General features: G+C 25.8%; 2 protein-coding genes across 4 annotated transcripts in view; one reads left to right on the forward strand and one right to left on the reverse strand.

Moving 5' to 3' along the window:
* Positions 1–213: 213 nt before the first annotated feature.
* On the reverse strand, positions 214–14844 carry LOC132935127 (WASH complex subunit 4). 3 transcript variants are annotated; one of them, XM_061001586.1, is made up of 19 exons: positions 14222–14844; positions 13159–13283; positions 11845–12010; positions 11606–11775; positions 11270–11494; positions 10296–10535; positions 10036–10221; positions 8888–8986; positions 8446–8679; positions 7861–8193; positions 7287–7403; positions 6821–6977; positions 6607–6761; positions 6367–6546; positions 5030–5270; positions 4674–4891; positions 2071–2248; positions 532–725; positions 214–470 (listed from the first exon to the last, which is right to left on the reverse strand). In XM_061001586.1, exons 1-19 carry the CDS (start codon positions 14265–14267, stop codon positions 402–404), a joined length of 3333 nt encoding a protein of 1110 aa, XP_060857569.1. In that variant the 5' UTR covers positions 14268–14844; the 3' UTR covers positions 214–401. The 3 variants fall into 3 exon arrangements, with proteins under 3 accessions (XP_060857569.1, XP_060857568.1, XP_060857570.1); XM_061001585.1 differs by having other exon boundaries at positions 11606–11778; XM_061001587.1 differs by lacking the exon at positions 8888–8986 and having other exon boundaries at positions 11606–11778.
* Positions 14845–15178: 334 nt separating this feature from the next.
* The window catches only part of LOC132935090 (lachesin-like), an 83551-nt gene continuing 80526 nt past the window's right edge, over positions 15179–18203 (forward strand). The window contains exons 1-3 of the mRNA XM_061001542.1: positions 15179–15425; positions 15534–16117; positions 17535–17827. The gene's annotated coding sequence lies outside the window, so the exon portion shown is untranslated. The remainder of the gene's footprint in view (positions 15426–15533; positions 16118–17534; positions 17828–18203) is intronic.

The raw sequence follows: 18203 nt of genomic DNA on the forward strand, positions 1-18203 counted from the left end.
AAGCTATAAAGTATAGTAGGTACCTAGCTTATAAGATGAACACAACAAAAATAATTGTATATCGCCAACTTAACCTAGTATAATATGATAGATCAGTTGCTAATCGAATGCCATCATTTTTTTTTGTTCATATTACCATACTAGATACTTGATTTCAACAACTTTGTTTATTAAACATATTAGTGATCTTAGTAAATTAGGAACAATATTGATTGACGATAAATATAAAAATTTTATTGAGTAGGTACAAAAATATAACATAATTATAAAAACACAACTTTATGGTTAACAAGGAGTATGTAAATAAATATATAAATAAACATTTAACAACCAAACATAACATCTGAAAATGACTATAAGAGATTTGGTATTCAGTTTATATAACACAATATTTAGGTATATTAATTAATATTCCTCGACTGAAAAAATATCCTTGCGCTATTAATGTTATAGTATAATAGCATGAATTCCTGAAAACGATAAACTACTTAGAACACGTTTCAAGTAAAACGATAAATATTTATATTTTACTTTATAATAGACTTGAAGCCTTGTATAAGACAAACTAAGAGGTTGTTGTAACTTAGCATCATCTTTTAAAGCTTTAATTTCTTGAGTTTTTAATACATTCAATTTTTCTTCATAATTTTCAGATACTGATTGAAACCACTTCAATGAATCAAATTCATTGTTTAAGCCAAGTATACGTAGTAAATATGCAACACCTATCAATTCAATCATGCATACAAACAGATCATTTAGAACAGGGGTGGTCAACAACTAACTATATTGTGCCAAATAGAAAGAACAATTCAAAATGTGCCATAAAAATTAACAGTGATTATTATAACACGACTGACTTTATTATAGATTCTAATCAGCTAGTAATATTATGCTATATTGTATTAATGTTTAAAAATATAATTTTAGAAATAATTAACAATTATATCTAATATTATTTGAAGCTAGTGTGCCATTCAATAACATGAAATGTGCAAGCGTTGCCGGAGGTTGGCAACCACTGTTTTAGAATATATATAACCTTTGTATGCCACATTCACTTATTAAAATCAATCTTTTCATGAACTAACTAAATGTCCAGATAGTGCATTGTGTATTTTAACAAAAATACGTAATATTACTATTATTTGTCTTATAAATTACAATAATAAAACAAACAAAGCATACAATAATTTACTATTTCATGTAATATGTCCATGTTATGTATTGTTGTTAAAATTCAGTTGAACATCCACAACTGGATGTTCATAAAAAGATTAATTTCACTAAGTGGGTATATTAAATAAATTATTATTTTAAATGTTACAATTGCAAATATTATTTTTAGTATAATATAATATGAAGATTATAAAAAATAAAGACTGGATTTTAATGCATTTGAATTTGCATTTTATGGTGTGATCTACATTTTATAGAAACAAGTTATAAATCCAAATCAAGCAAAGAAGATTAATTTAAACAATATTTTATTTTCGTCAAAATTGGACAGTTCAAGGTTATTGCAGTTTGTGTTACTTAGAATTTAATTTAATACAATCTAATAAAGATAACTAAGATGTAACAACCATACACAATTGATGTACTGTGGCTATTGTAATTTATATTATAATGTAGGCTAGCACCACAGAAGAAAAAACTTGGAAATGCAATGATAGTAAATTTAATATATCTACTAAATTGTAATACATACAAAAATATTATAATATGAAATAATTAGTAATGGAAATTTCATTTGAAGAACCTATGTAGAAAAAAATGTTGTTCTTTAATTCCTAATGCAAAATAAATTTAACATTGCACGTTTCTAAACATTTTGGCATTTTAATTGCACATTTTTTTATGTGTTTGCTACATACAAATTCGGCATTTAGAAATAGTTAAAAAAATAAAATTCATAATATGTAAATTAGCTCTATACGACTATACACAAAATAAAAAATATGTTAAATAATTAAACAAATATTTTATTAATAAAAATGTTGTTAGAGAAATACATCTATAAAATATTTGCTTATATTAATAACATACTTGACATTTTTAATATCTTACCTACTGCAAAGCCATCATCAGTAAACATTGCTCCTTTACTTTTCTTATACATTTTCTCTTTGGAATTAATTGAATGTTCAATAAAATTCAATGTTAATGAAGGAATAATTATGTAGAAGTTATGCAAATGTGAATTATTACTGTTACCCATGGCTTGGATGAAGACATCAATTAATAACTGGAAAAAATACAGAATATATTAATTTTTTATAATATTAGTTGAAACACAAACATATTTGTATTAATTAAAAATATTCAGTCTGAGGTCATCACAAATATGTAGTATTATAATTTATCAGGGACGGATTGGGCCGGTCCCCCTGAAGTGTACTTATTTTTTTTTTAGAATAACAGATTTTAATTATAAATTTAGACAGTATTTTTATCATATTTTATTAATATAAAATATTGGATTTTATCAATTGTAACTTGTAAACACGGGAACAGTTTGATTCCTGGCTATAGTCTACAGATATTAGGCTAAAAGCAAAATGTCTAAAAACTGAGCTTTTGAAGTATTTTACTATACTAACTGCATTTATCTACCAAAGAATATTTGAAATAACAGGGCATCAACAGAGGGCATTAAGTGGGCATCAACAGAGTTTGAAAATAAATTAGATGGAGTGGATGTTGATAATTTGACTGTTGAAGACCATTTACCTGAAAAAAAGAAGTAGGAAACAAAATTACTACCTGGTGAGGTATCACACGATCAACCAATTTTAAATACTTACCAAAAATTTACTGTGGAAGTACACAATGTGATTTTAGATAAAATTGTATGCAAAATCAAAGAAAGGTTTACTGGCAATGAATTGTTATATAGTGACTTATCTTGTCTATCTCCTAACTTTTTTGATATATACACTAATGGTTTACCAGACACAGCATTAAATGAACTCTGTAAAAAACTTGCAATATTTGATGAACGTTTTAACGCCAATTCATTAAAAAATGAACTATTAAATTTTGCAAAAAATTAGGACAGTCTTAAGAAAACATTACCAGAATTTTACTTTGAAAACAAAAATGATGGATCAAGTGATGGCGTTGATGAATGTGACATCCACAATGTAATAAAAATAAGTTGTAGATTTTGCATGAATTGTACTGTGTGCTGTCTTCATATTTTAGTTAAGTACAATATGTATAGCAGTGCTTATAGTTATCTAGGATTAGCATACATATTTTAACACTGTCATAAACTCAGGTACATATATATTTTATAAATTACTCAAATACACTATAAATTATTGATCTGTACTATTTGTGTTTTCGTAGCATGTGAGCGAATATTTTCAACTTTGAAATTTATTAAAAACAGATTAAGAAGCAAAATATCAGAATCCAAACTTGAGGCATTCATGTAAATGTCTGTCGAAAAAGAAGTATTTTATAATCGATACACATGATATAATTAAAAAAGTAGTTAGTACTTAGAAACAATAACCAAAGAATTAATGTATTAATTTGTTAGTTAGATTTCCCGGGCCAAATTTATATTCCAATCCGTCCCTGTAATTTATTATAACCTTATATTAATAACATAGTATGCTATTATACAACTTCGGAACAATCATATACCATAGTAATAGATTTATTTAAAACTAAAATAATTGTTGCCGATTATCATAACACTTTTATCAATGAAATCCAGTATTTAACCTAAACACAAAATTGTGTACATAATAAAATATAGTGTCGCTGTAACCTATGTGCCAGGGATGGTTTAGACCAGTGGTCGGCAACCTTTTTAGACTCCCGGGCCACATTCATAAATTAAAAAGAGTTCGCGGGCCAGACAAAAATTAAAATTTTATATTCCAAATTATTTACTAAGAAAAAATATAACTGTTTAAAACCTTAAAATAATAGATTAAAATTACAGTTTTTAATAATATTATTATAATATAAAAGTATGGAAATTACAACTGCTTAATAGGCTTAATGTGATTTTTGTTGTTGGATATTGTTTATTATTTTTTCAATTTCCACATTAAAATTACTTGTGCTGGCTCTAAGTACATGGTGGAGATGATCATCAGTTAAGCGTGAACGGTATGGGTTTTTAATTTTTTTCATATGAGAAAACCGCACATACCCGTATGAAAAACGCAATGTTACTGAGCACAATCGAAAATTAAGATTATAACCCAAATACACTCGTCGTATCTACTCTATCTTATCGGTAACTGTCAAAGTGTCAAGGTATATCCACAATTATAAATCCATTATTATATGACTGATAGAAACGTTCAACTATGTTTATACAATATGATTTTTTTTGATATGATATTCAATTAAATTTCGTTGTTATAGAATTTAAAGCGGGCCGTATTTAATAGACTCGCGGGCCGGATGCGGCCCGCGGGCCGCCGGTTGCCGACCACTGGTTTAGACTAAAAGTATAAGGTAGGTATAAGTTTCTACACCCTCCCACAGTGACCCTATCTAGTCTAATTTATGGTTTTCAATTCCAAGACTATTCTATACATTACATACTTTATAACTATTTATCCTAAATTTGCTGAAAAAAAATGTTGCAATAAGATTCTTATGGAATCTAAAAAGTTAATAGTTCATTTAAATAGTGTAATCACTTTAAAATAATTTGTGCCTTCTGCAATATTTTGACAAATATTATGCACAACATTATCAAGGTGGTGTCCAGAAATTAAACAGTTTTTAGTAAATCCTGAACCGTTACATATCTCTTCAAATTGCATCACTTTTTTCAAATCTGGTATAAATGAAGTTGAAATTGAACAAAAGTTAAGACCACCAGATTTAATCATTCGTACATAACCAAGTGCATTACCTAAAAACAAAACAGTTGATAAAAATATTTTTATGTTTTTGAATTGGTAGATAAAGTTAAGAAGCTTTGAATTAATTGTTAGTTTAAAAAATTGATGTCTTTATTTTTGTTATTTTAAATTATGATTTATTTTCTTACCAATGTGGGTAACAAGAATTCTAAATTGATCAATGTAATTTTGATTTGTATTCAATGTTATTTTTCTCATACTTGAATTAAACTTTTCTGCACGTTCAAATGGATATACCATATTATTAGTTTTTTGGATTTCATGTAGAAATGTAATTTCTTTTTTGAGTTTTGATTTTACGCGCTCGTCATATAAATATTTTGACAAAATGTTTAATTTTCCACAAAGAAGTTGATAAGTTGTATTAACCTTAAATATAGAATACATTTTTCAGAATAATGATAAATAACAGAAGTCATTTATGAAAACTTCATTAGGGCTTGGATTTCAATGCATTCTAAGCTTTTTTTTTATTGTCTTACACAATGCTTTCCAAGCTACATATGTGTCTCTCAAGTACTCCATGTTGTACCCACAGCATTTTTTGAATTTTTAGCGGATTTTATACTTCTTGGAAAATTGTTGATGTTTTTAATGTATTTTTTAATTTTTTAAGACATTATTCACCTATTGTGATAAGATAACATCTCGTTAATTTATTCTACAACACCTATTTCACGTATTATGGTTAAAAAAGTTTGCTTCATAGTAATATAAACTTATTATTACATAATATAAATAAAAAAACTATACAGGGTGATTTATTAAGCGTAAAACACTCATTATCTCAAAAAGTGTTAATGTTTTTGAAAATAATTTTTTACATAGTTTCAAGTTGTAAAAAAACAACATTTTTATTAAAAAATTATATTTTTAAATATTTTTTAAGTTTTTTACTTTTTTGAATGACAGCATAGAGTTTTAATTTCATTTTCCAAAGCAGAATATTTTTCTCAGTATTTTAATACATAAATATTGAATTTAGGACGAGTAGTTTATGAGTTATAAGTATTTAAGGTTTAGACAGGCGGAGTAGTGGACACTCATTTGCGAGATAACCCCATACCACTCCACTCCGCCCATCTAAACTTTAAATGCTTATACCTCATAGACTACTCGCTCTAAATTAGATTTTTATGAATCAAAATACTTAAGAAAAATATTCTGCTTTGGAATATGAATTTAAAACTATACTGTCATTCAAAAAAGTAAAAAACTTAAAAAATTATATAGATAAAAAATATTTAAAAATATAATTTTTAATAAAAACATAGTTTTTTTAACAACTTGAACCTATGTAAAAAAATATTTTCAAAAACATTAATACTTTTTGAGATAATGAGTGTTTTACGCTTTATGAATCACCCTGTATACCTAACATCAGGTAATAATATTTTTGATATTTTTAGAGCATTTAAATCCGAGCCCTAATTATTCTGTAAATACGATACAAATATATACTAACTGTAGTGCTCATAATTCCAGTTCCGTGTATTCGAATAGAATTACTAATATGCTTAATATTTATTGTGTTCAAGTGTTTACTTGTGCTATAGTTTTCAATAAATATTTGATTACTTAAATTGTATGAATATTTTGAAATAAATAAATCTAAATTCCTCATTATTTCTAGTACATCTAAACCCTAAAAAATAATTTATAGAAACATAAGAAACTTAAAATATTTGACACAATGTTAACAAACTTGTTCAAGAGTATGATTTGGTAATTTATCATCAATAGTTTCTAAGTTTAATTTGTACTTAGCTAATGTTCTCATTACACCATTATTATGCCAATCATGTAGAGCAACAGCAGTTAAATCATAAAAAGTTTCACTGAGGTAATTTTCTGCTCTATCTATAAAACATTATATAAATTGACCAAAATTTGTTTAGACTCAAAAATATTAAATATACTTTTAGTGTCAATAAAACTAGTCAAAAACTGCAAATGTTGAAGTTTTATCATATATATATCGACCGGTTGATTGAGCATCGTTTTAACACAATGAACATGGGACATAACATGAAGTCGTAATTCATTTTCAATATTTGGATTCATTGGTTTTAAAATCTAATAAATTAATTAATGAGATATTAAAATGTATTACTTAAAAACTTAACTAGTACAGAAAATTAAAAAAATAATTTTTTTTCCAGTAAAGAATAGACTGATTTTCAATTTTGAATGTTTAAGCATGCCCAACTATTTTATAATCAGTACAGGATGGTACATTTGATCAAAATTATACTTATTTATAGATAAATTATTTAAATTTAAATTTAAAAAAAAGGTTTTTTAATTGATCAGTCTGTTCTTATTTTGTTTGTAATAATGTAATAATGTTACAATTATTTAATTATTAAATATAAAAACTATTACTTGATGATTTAAGTAACCACAAATTTCATTTATGAATGAATTATATATATTTTGTTTTGTAGTTTTGTCACTAAAATATGTCACTTCATAAATATCTTTCAAAAAATCAAATGTTGTCTTCATGAAAATATAAATAAACAGTTAATTAAAATGGATAAGTTAATAAGATGATAATAATTTCATTCGATATTCAGTAATAAATATGTATAATAAACAATAATTTTATGATATTTTAATACTTATCACTTAAATATTATTGGTAATTTAATTGGACGAGGAAATAAAATTATGAATATTATATTATTGTATACAGTGTAATATTAAATGTTTAATATAAAAAAAATAAATTACCATTTTTAATCATTAAACATTAAAAGAGAATAAAACGTGGGCAAGTTTTAGAACTAAAATATCATATTATTATACATTTATATCGGGCTATTAATTTATTCTAATATACATAGTTTATTAACAACAGCTGCAGTAAAACATAATGATAAAATTGTTTTAAAAAATAATTTTTGGTAACGCATTTCAATTAAATTGATCATTAATAATATTATAATAAACGTACCGATAAACCATTAAAATGTTTGTGTTGTTTTTTTACATTCTTAAAATATAATGGAAACACAACTCGATGCCAATACATACAACTTATTTCTGAAATACTTTTTATTTCATCTTGTAATAATTGTAGAAGTTCTATTCTCTTTAAATGTTGTGTTATATTCAATATTTGAGCTTTTGGAAATGCTTGCAAACCAATTGCTGTATTTAAAGCAAGTTTTATTAACAATGGTCGATTTTTCACTGGTGGTCCATGCAGTAATTTTTCAGATACTTCTAAAGACGACAACCTATCTACATTTTTTGTATTAAAGTTTCTATCATCCGCACATGATATCTAAAAACATTGATAATATATTGTTAAATAATGATATTCCATTAAAAATATATACAAACTATTTTATTATTATTTAAATTTAAGTCTGAAAATGTTTTATAATATTGAATAATTAGGCAACAAAATTAAATAAAGACAAATATGCATAATTATCATTAAAAATAAGAGATACCTATAATGATTAAAATTGTTCTAGTAAAATGTATGACGAGTCATTATTAAGGCATAAATATTTAATATAATGATTCTTACTTTAACTTGGCCAATGATAGAAAGGCACAAAAATTCAAAATATTGAATTATATCTGTTATCAATTTATCCATTACAATATGATTTTTTTGATAAATGTAACCAATATTTTTCATTGTTTCGATTAATCTACAGATTAATATTACATTCGATTTAATTAATGGTTTACCGAGGGTACTGTGTAGATTCATTAAAGTTATTACAGTATTCTTAATGGATGTACATAACTGAATACCCTACAAAAATACAATACTAATGTAACAGACAAACAGACATTGGGTTTGAAAATATTAAATACAAATTAAATTAATTTAAGTTTAATTTCAATTAAAAATAATAACAAAATATAATTTTGGAATAAAAACGTAATTTTTTTAGCTAAACTTCTATATAAGTAAAGATTTTTATGAGGATAGAGCTTGACAAAATTAAATAAAAAATTACCTCACTCAAATAGTTACAAATTTCATGCATGTATTCTAATTTTGAAGTGTGAAAATCAATAAACTCTATATGTTCACTTCTTGCAAACCAAATCATTGCCTAAATACAAAATAATAATAATAATTAAGTACTTAAAAATGTGATAAAAAAATTAGAAAGAATATTTGATTTGTTGATATTGCCATAATTACAGTAGTGTTGCAGCTCTGATATTTTTAGTTTAATTACCATACTATTATTATAGCTTTGTTACATATAATACAATACTTAAATATATGCATAATAATATGTGTGTATAGGGTATGTAAATATAGAATATATAGAATCCATTAAGCATAATATAATACAATATATTCAACAAATTGTAAGGTCCAAGAAAAATGTACACAATGCATTTTCTGCACATACTATAAGATTAAATACTTTGGGAGTTAGTAATACTTCAATACAATCACCTACTAATGTAAGACTGATATGATATTAAAAAGTTAATATTTGAAGGCTCTTTTTAGGTGTTTACCAAGGATTTTAGAACTGTGAGTCGCCTTAGCTCAAAATAAGTCTCCTGTGCAACATAAACCAAATATGTAAAATATGTATAATTTATATTTTTATATTCACATTACTAATTTACAAGATAAACAAATATGAATTGAATACATTTCCATAATTGTTATTTGTGTTAATGGCATTTCAATTGTTATTAATTTGACTTAGTTACCTAGATTCTTTATAAAATCCTCAGGGATAAATAATTTTAAAAATGCACAAGTTATTTAAGTAGGCACTTTGATAATTTAGGCATTTTACTAGTTTATTTTTTCCTGTCTCAGGTTGATTTGAGAAGAAAGATAATTTGCTTATTGTAAGTACTCTCAGTTTTGAAAAATATATTACTTAATAATAATTTACTTATCATTCACTTCACTATAAAATATCATCATACTTTTCTACATTTCAATTTATTTATGTAGTACCCACAAATCTATATTTTTGTATCCATTGTTATATTTCAGCGGGTGTAATGAAATATTTATAATTGTATACAAAAATGATAAATAACCAAAATATAATATATTGTTTTAAGTTAAAACTTGGATTACTTATTAATCAATAATCATAATACAATAACAATTTCTATTACTAACCTGTTGTAAATAATTAGAAGTAGTTTTTGAAAAATTCTTTGTAATGTCTATCAATTCCAAAGTACATTTTTCAGAATTGTCTTCCTTTTTTCTTATGGTGTTAGGTTTGAGTAAATGACCTATGAAATTAAATACAAACAATTCTGGATTCCATACTAAATTACCATCCAATGGAATATGATTTACCTAATTATTCAATAAAACTTTAAGTACACAGATTTCATATGATTAGAAATTAATAATTATAAAATATAATATACTTTTTCTAATAAATCTGTAAATTGTTTAAGTAATTTCTTGTCAAAAACACCAAATATATAAGTATAAAATACGGTAGTAGAGCAAATACGTGACCATATTTGTAGAGTATTGTTAGATTTCTGATAAGCACGTTGTCCTAATAGCAGTACAGAATTATTCAAATAAAGCTTAAACTCATTCACAAAATCATCACAGGACTGAATTTCTTTTTTTCCATTAAAATCTGAAGTTAATACTTTCTGAAGAATAAAAAAAATAGATTTATACATATAATATACAAATTCATACATAATTGTAAAAATAATAATAATAAAAGCAATACTAAAAATAAATAACAAATAATAATCTGGAGCTATTTTTAAATAAATAAAAGTTCAAATACAGAATTTTAAATTTAATTTGATCAATTAATTAATCAATATAAGGTTAGGTTATATTGGCGCCCGGTGCCGATGCCATTTTGTCCTCAAAAATATGATACCGTCTTGTAGAATTAACCAAATTTTATAATTTTTTTTTTAATTGTTAGAAGAAAATATACTACAGCCCACATCAATCTCTGTTTTTCAACAATATTTTATTCTCAAACTTAATAATATGTATAAAAAAATACAAGATAAAAAGCATTTTTTACAAATTTTTTAATACAAATATTTGAAATAAAATAGATCAGAGATCGATGTGGGCTGTAGGAATTATTCTTCTTTCAGATAAAAAATTAGCCATCAAAATCCAACAATTCTACAAGGCCTGAGAGTTATTCCCGTGAAGTAATTTTATTTTGATATAATACACTCTATCATTATAAATAAGTATCAGGTAGTAGATTAGTGGAAAAGTATTATAATTGAGGTGGCAACTAAAATATAATTTTCAAATTTTATAGAATTGAGGAAAAGTTGAAAAAAGCCCTTTAGTGCTTAAAATGGATTATTATAATTATTATAATGTACTTAAAAATAATAATACATACTTCAAATATATTTCCAGATAATAATGTTGATTCAATATCATTGCATATATTTTCTAATTGAATTATATCATTTATGTTACAATCATATTTTGATGGATCTAATTTTATAGTATTTAAAATGTCTCGATATTGAAACCAATGTTGTTGCAAAATTGGTTGTGATATAATAAGCTTATCCAACTCAACAAATAAATATAGTAAATCACCAATATATTCAAAAATACCCTAAAATAATTGTTTAAATACAATGAATGTATTGTTGTTAAGCAGGGCTGTGAATTGAATCTACTATACAATCTTCAAAAATTAATCAACATAAAAAAACTGTATTATTACCTGGAAATGAATATCGGCAGTTATTAATTGAAACTCAAAAATATTAATAAATTGACAATGTATTTCACTCAGCAAATATTCACAATGCTTAACAAAATTTGAGAGTTCTAATAAAATTTGTAAAAATTTACTAATTTTAACTTGTATTAATCCCTCAGTAGATACATCTTCTTCTAGGAAAATTATATATTCAATAAATGTTTTACTAATATATTTGAATTGTATTCTATTATTCTTACCACATTCTTCATAATAAAGTATAGAATTAAATAATTTGACTTTAACATCATTTTTTAAAAAAAAAATTTCAGAGTTCAATGTTGCAAAAATCTTTAAAATAGTACTTAATACATTATTATCAATGTCCAATAAATCATCAATTGTTACATTGTCAGCAACATCAACCTGAAATATTGAAAATAATGTTCAAGTATGTATTAATATATTATACTATTATAGTATAATTTATAACTAAAATTATGTTATGTTTATGCAATAAATATTATAAAGCTAGTTAAATAGTAATTAAAATTCCTATTTCTTAGTATTATTACATTGTATGTATAGTTTAATGTAGGACATAATTCACTCAAATTATTTTGGTCCGTCTTACGAACATATATCATTGCAAATTTGTACTTAGAATTTCCAATGTTGTACAATGATTTTAATAATAGAAATAATTGATCTATTACACTTAAATGTATAAACATTATCTGTGCTTTAACATTGTTTTTAAAAATATTTTAAAGTGAGTTATTAGAATTCTTAAATTATATATTTTGCATTTTGATAACTTGCATACAAATTAAAAAAAACTGTAAAAAACCTATGTAAAAGCACCCATAATGTTTTTATCTTAAAGTTTGATAATGGTCAATACACTCTATTATTAAAGCTCAATACACAAAATTGGAACTGGTGAACAAAAATTTGCTATGTTGTAAGCAGAGGCGTACGCAGTGGTAGGGTTCTACGGTTCTGACCCCCCCCCCCCACCCCTGAAATGATTAACTTTAAATAAATTTGTTCACACATCATAACATTCAAGCTATTATATTTTGAAACTTTTTAATCAGATTTAAAAGTAATCCCTAATTAGATCTAAACATATTTTTAATTTCCCGAGTACGAATAGACGTTTTAATATAATAAATTAAATAATAACTATGCATCCAATATTAATTGACAAGTATTTTACTCACAAATTTCATGTTTGTAACTTAATAATTGGTAAGTACCTTAACATTACTGTTTATCGATACCTGTGTAATTTATAATTATATAGTAATATAATAATATTGTTATTAGTATTGATGTTATTATAATTTATTATACCTACTATAACCTATTACACCGATATTTTATATAATATCTTATTACTTGTTTTATTAGTTGACTAGTTATCTTAACAGTCATAGTTATTTATTTGTTTAATTTTACTAATTTTATCTATACATTTCTCATATTATCTAAAAATAAGTCAAATATGTCATATGTGAATATAAAAATATATAATAATAAAATAATTTTATGAAAACAAGAAATCTTACCTTTATGTTTACTGGAGACTTACAAATAAATAGAGCTTTTTTTAAAATATCTATTTTTTCCAATCTTTTTGCATGGCTATTTAATAAATGCTTGTATGTAAGAATTAATTTTTCAGCTACCACATCTAAAAAAAAAAAAATAATAATTATAATAATAATAACTTAAAACCTACTATCCATTTTCATTACCTAATTAAATTGTTATCAAGGCTAGTTTAATATTTTTCACCAATCTTTATCATATTAATGCCGTAGCACAAACAATGTTTTCTCTAAGTTGGTTTTAGATAATAATTGAATACTATAGTGCCAGGTTGAATGAATAATCGTTAATCATTTAACGGATTGTTAGTGAGCTCCCTTTATCAACCCGGCTTAATTATTGTATATTTAAATAAATTTGTCATATAATTATATATATCTAAGTTATCTATGGTATATTTTGCCAGGTTACATACAAAATGTATTAATTTAATGAACCAATCACTTTTAAGGAGCTATTAGCTCACTATAATTTCATTAAATATTTGGTGATTGCTCATGTAGTTATATAATATTATATTCAATAAAAGTACACATTATAAATAATTTACAAAATACACAATTCAAGTTATTTCTATTATGATTAAAAATATAAAATATAACTATATAATTTAATAATAAATAATAAGTAGGTATATCTACTGTATCCAAGTTAATTTATAAGGTATAAATCTACCTAAGAATTATTCTTTGGAGGTACTTCAGGTAGATTTATAAGGTCAGAATTAATATTATTATGGTAGTTTTTAATATCAATAACATAACATGATAGGTAGTGTTATATTTAGACACACATTTTTCTATACATCAAACATTATTTTACCTAATAAGTGTTTAATAAAAACCTTGATTTTTAATTTTCACACGTTAATTTTGTTTGGTATTAATGGTTAATCAATTTAACGAAAAAAGAAAAATCAATAACTATACTAATGGGATACTCAAATTGTATAAATTGGCTTGAATAAAATATCCACTAAAGAAGATAATGTACAATGGAAATTTTAAATTGTTTACTTACCTTGAGACTTATCAATAATATTGCTTTTTTCTAAATTATTCCACATCCTTAAAAATGTTGTAAAAAACGCAGAGTATAAAATATAAAGATAAACCAAACAACAATACAACGATTTAACAACGACGCTACGTTGTTCTACGTATATTAGAAATAAATATTACTTGATTCGTTACATAATAATAATCATTATTCATCGATTAGTTCCGAAATTCAGTCGACTGGAATAACGAACTCAGACACTTGGCTGGAATCATGAATATATAGATAAGAAAAAAGATAGCTTTATCATATTATTTTTATCAATAACAAATATCATTCACGAATGCTTATTAATTGTTGGTGTGGTGGGGTTGAGTGGGGTTACGTGGTTGTACGATAGAGTGCAAGTCGCGACAGAAGTCCAACTAGCAGCGAGCACCGCTTGTGACCGTTGATTATGTACAAAGGATAGGACCATGGCTAAATATATAGATATAATCGCAACTTTGTGATACGCAGGTGTCATCGCCGCCACTGGCAGTGAATTTTATCACTTCGATTTATTTGCTAACAAAACCATACAAATTATTAATTTCTTAGCTAAATAAATCCAAAAATCACTGCCAGCTGAGATTCCTTTCCATGCTAAAACATGCAATAATTGTACGTGCGCAGCCCATAACGAAAATGCGTCTCAATGCGATCATACCTATATATTTAGCCATGGATAGGGCATTCGAATATCAATAACAAAGCGGTAAGCGTTCCCGAATAAGGAAGAGAGAAGGCAATATAAAATGCAGATCTTCCATCCTACTCGGCAAGAAAATGGGTTATCTTCCATGAAGTAATAATAAGAAGTATATAAGAATTTCATGGAGTATAAAAATACTTTTCGAGTTCGGGAAGAACTATATATTGTATGTATGTTCTATCCATTTTGTATATTATTATGTTTGCTAGTAACCTAACTTTCAATTTCAGTACTAGGCCGAGCAACTAAGCAAGTTTTTCGGCTGTGCGCTCGTCACGTGTAAAGAGACCTTTCGGCTTACAGCCGACATGTACAACTGCGTCGGTAATTTGTATCAATATCCGAATTTTTTTTTGCCCGTGAAAGTAATAACTATTAAGTATAAATGTTGTCACGGTTGTATCGAATGCAATGGTGTCGTGGCCCATGAGAATGCGTTGCGAATAAATTGTGACCATCGTCGGATCGAAAGTAAGACTCAATAGTTTTTATTGTTTAAGGTTACCTTATTTCTCTGCCGACGTGGCATCGCGTCTGCTATGTGAACAACTTACTGAATAAACAACTATTTTATTTCAGCTGATGGAAATTTTATTATGATAATTAGAATACGGCACAGTGATAAATGTACTGCTCGGATATTGATATACTGCCATAAACTGCTATTGTGATGAAAAATAAGTTTATGGCCGCAAACATTGTTTATCACATTCATTTATTACATAGTAAATTAATAACGTAATGTCAGACACACGCTCATTTTCACCCAACCAAGACTTTTGGAGAAGAATGTATTTGCAGAACGATAACGATGATGAAGCATACAGCAGTGCTGAGGAGGTGGCCCTGTTAAACCAACACGACACTAATGGTGGGTCACATGTGTATGACTTCACATTTGTCTCTGGTTGTGGCGGACACCCACAGCAGATCACTGAACAACCATCGGAACATTATGGGGATAATAGACCACAATTCTTTCTGGAGAACTGTGGCACCATTTTAATACTTGTGATCCTACAGACAGTTAATTTGCTGGTCTCATAGTTGAAGCAATATGGAATAATTTACATTTCTGACACCAATCATTGGAACTGGTTTCCACTAAGTACAAAACCGTGTTGTACCGGTTACAGACTCATGGATTTCATCAAAATTATTAGGTACCTACCAAAAACTTAAATATGCTTTGTATCACCAGTGTTGGGTAGTAACTTAACGCATATTACAAATTACTCTAACGCAATAACTTTTTCAGTAACATAGCAGTAATTTCAATACATTTTACTTAAAGTAATGCAATTGTAGCAAAATTACTTTTGAAAAGTAATTTCTATGAAGTAACCCATTAACACGTTATTTTCCACGTTATTAAAATAATAGTTTTGAATGTATTACAAAAACAAGCTGATATCCCAGAAATATTTAAAATCAATTATATATTTTTTTTGATTCCGATAATAGTTAATAATATTACTTAACATTCCAGGAATAAATGTTGTCACTTTATTAGCAGAAAAAAAAGAGTTCGGTTTAAAAATAAAATTTAATAAAAATTAATTATGACTATGACTATATAGCCATATAGGTGAGATGATTGTAAATTTGTACATAATACTATAATAGGTCTATGATTGTAAAATATATACATAATAATTGAATCATATGAATTGAATATGGTTACAAAAAAAATGATAAAAAAAAGTTACCTTATTTGTAACGCACTACTTTATTAATGAAAAAGTAACGTAATGTGATAAAAATAATTTTGGTAACGCAAATTTAAATAAAAATATTTGAAGTAACGAGTAACTTAATTTCGTTACTTTTTAAAAGTAATTTACCCAACACTGTATCACAATATGAGTTTTACTTCGGTTATTACCATTAAAATGACACTCGAGGATGTTACCAAAACTTTTTATACACATGAGAAACATGTTATTGTGCAATAATAATTGCAATCAAAAACAAATCTTAGTTTTAATTAAAAAGTTGTTTACTACTATAAGAATGAAATATTATAAATTATAATTGGTTATTTGAGTTCTTTTTAAAAAAATTTAAATTTTGAAATTGTTGCTATTTCTAAACGATATAATGAACCTTATATTGAGTGTAATGGAAAAATAATGCAACGACTTACCCTCAGAAATATTGTCACAATTTAATTTTATAATAAGTATTGTTCTCTGGAACCAAAATTGAGTGAGTTTTACTTAGACTGCATAAACGTGTTTTGTCTATGTTGTATGTGTGTAAGACGGAGACAACACATGCAGGAGTGACATCCTCTTAACAAATTATAAAAACTGGTCTAGGAAAAAGGGTATGGGGGAACGCTATACTTAATAGAGTCAAAAATAGAGGAACATTTATATGTTCTATAGTCCCTATACTTGATGCACATTAGACTAGGCACTAAAGATTAATATTTTACAGGAGTTTTCACGTCGTTCTTACAATTTGACTTGTGATTTGTTTAAAATATATAATATAGTTAAATTTTAATGTAAACTCTCTACAGTTATTCATTCATTACATCGTGGTCAATAATGTATAATATTTGTTTGTTGATAGATCAGAAATCAACAGGAATTGATAGTCAGTAGGAACCTTTTATCATTGGGATCATTGGACTCAAATCACATGTGGCAATCATCAAACAGTACAATGCAAATGAGAAAAATCTGCAGTAATTCATGGTTCAACTCCTAAGATAATAACCAACAGTCGCAACACTATCTAACCAACAATGACAACAAGAACTCCACATTATTTTATGTGAGATAATTTATAGATTAGATGCATTTTTAAGATTTAAACACACAGACAATTATGGACTGAATACCGTGGATAGAAGCTGGACACAGGTGAGTATGATTCTTAATATGAATATAGTATATTTAGGTCAAAAACTTTAAGTTTTATTATTACCATAAAATCAATAACATCACATAATGATTCAATCGAGAATGGTACAAAATAAAAATCATAAACTTATATGGTTATGAGTAGGGCTCGGATTTAAATGCCCTAAAAATATCAAAAAATTCATTCATGACCTAAAATCTCTAAAAAATGCATTTGACATGTAAAATTGTTTGGGTACATTGATAAATATAAAAAACTGAGTAAAAAATTTAATTTGTATTACTATTACATTATATTGGGTACTGTATTACAATGTAATACCTACTCCTATAAAAGCTGTATGCAATTAAATCAGCTAATTAGTTGGTATGACAT

Source organism: Metopolophium dirhodum, chromosome 1 (assembly GCF_019925205.1).
Source record: "Metopolophium dirhodum isolate CAU chromosome 1, ASM1992520v1, whole genome shotgun sequence".
Lineage (NCBI taxonomy): Eukaryota > Metazoa > Arthropoda > Insecta > Hemiptera > Aphididae > Metopolophium > Metopolophium dirhodum.

Excerpts from the sequence above, each read along its gene's own strand:
- LOC132935127 (XM_061001585.1), bottom strand. The coding sequence starts at position 14,267 with ATGTGGAATAATTTAGAAAAAAGCAATATTATTGATAAGTCTCAAG. Across the intron at positions 6,547-6,606 it reads CAAATCATACTCTTGAACAA|GGTTTAGATGTACTAGAAAT; the intron begins GTTTGTTAACAT and ends ATTATTTTTTAG. Across the intron at positions 4,892-5,029 it reads AATTCTTGTTACCCACATTG|GTAATGCACTTGGTTATGTA; the intron begins GTAAGAAAATAA and ends TTTTGTTTTTAG.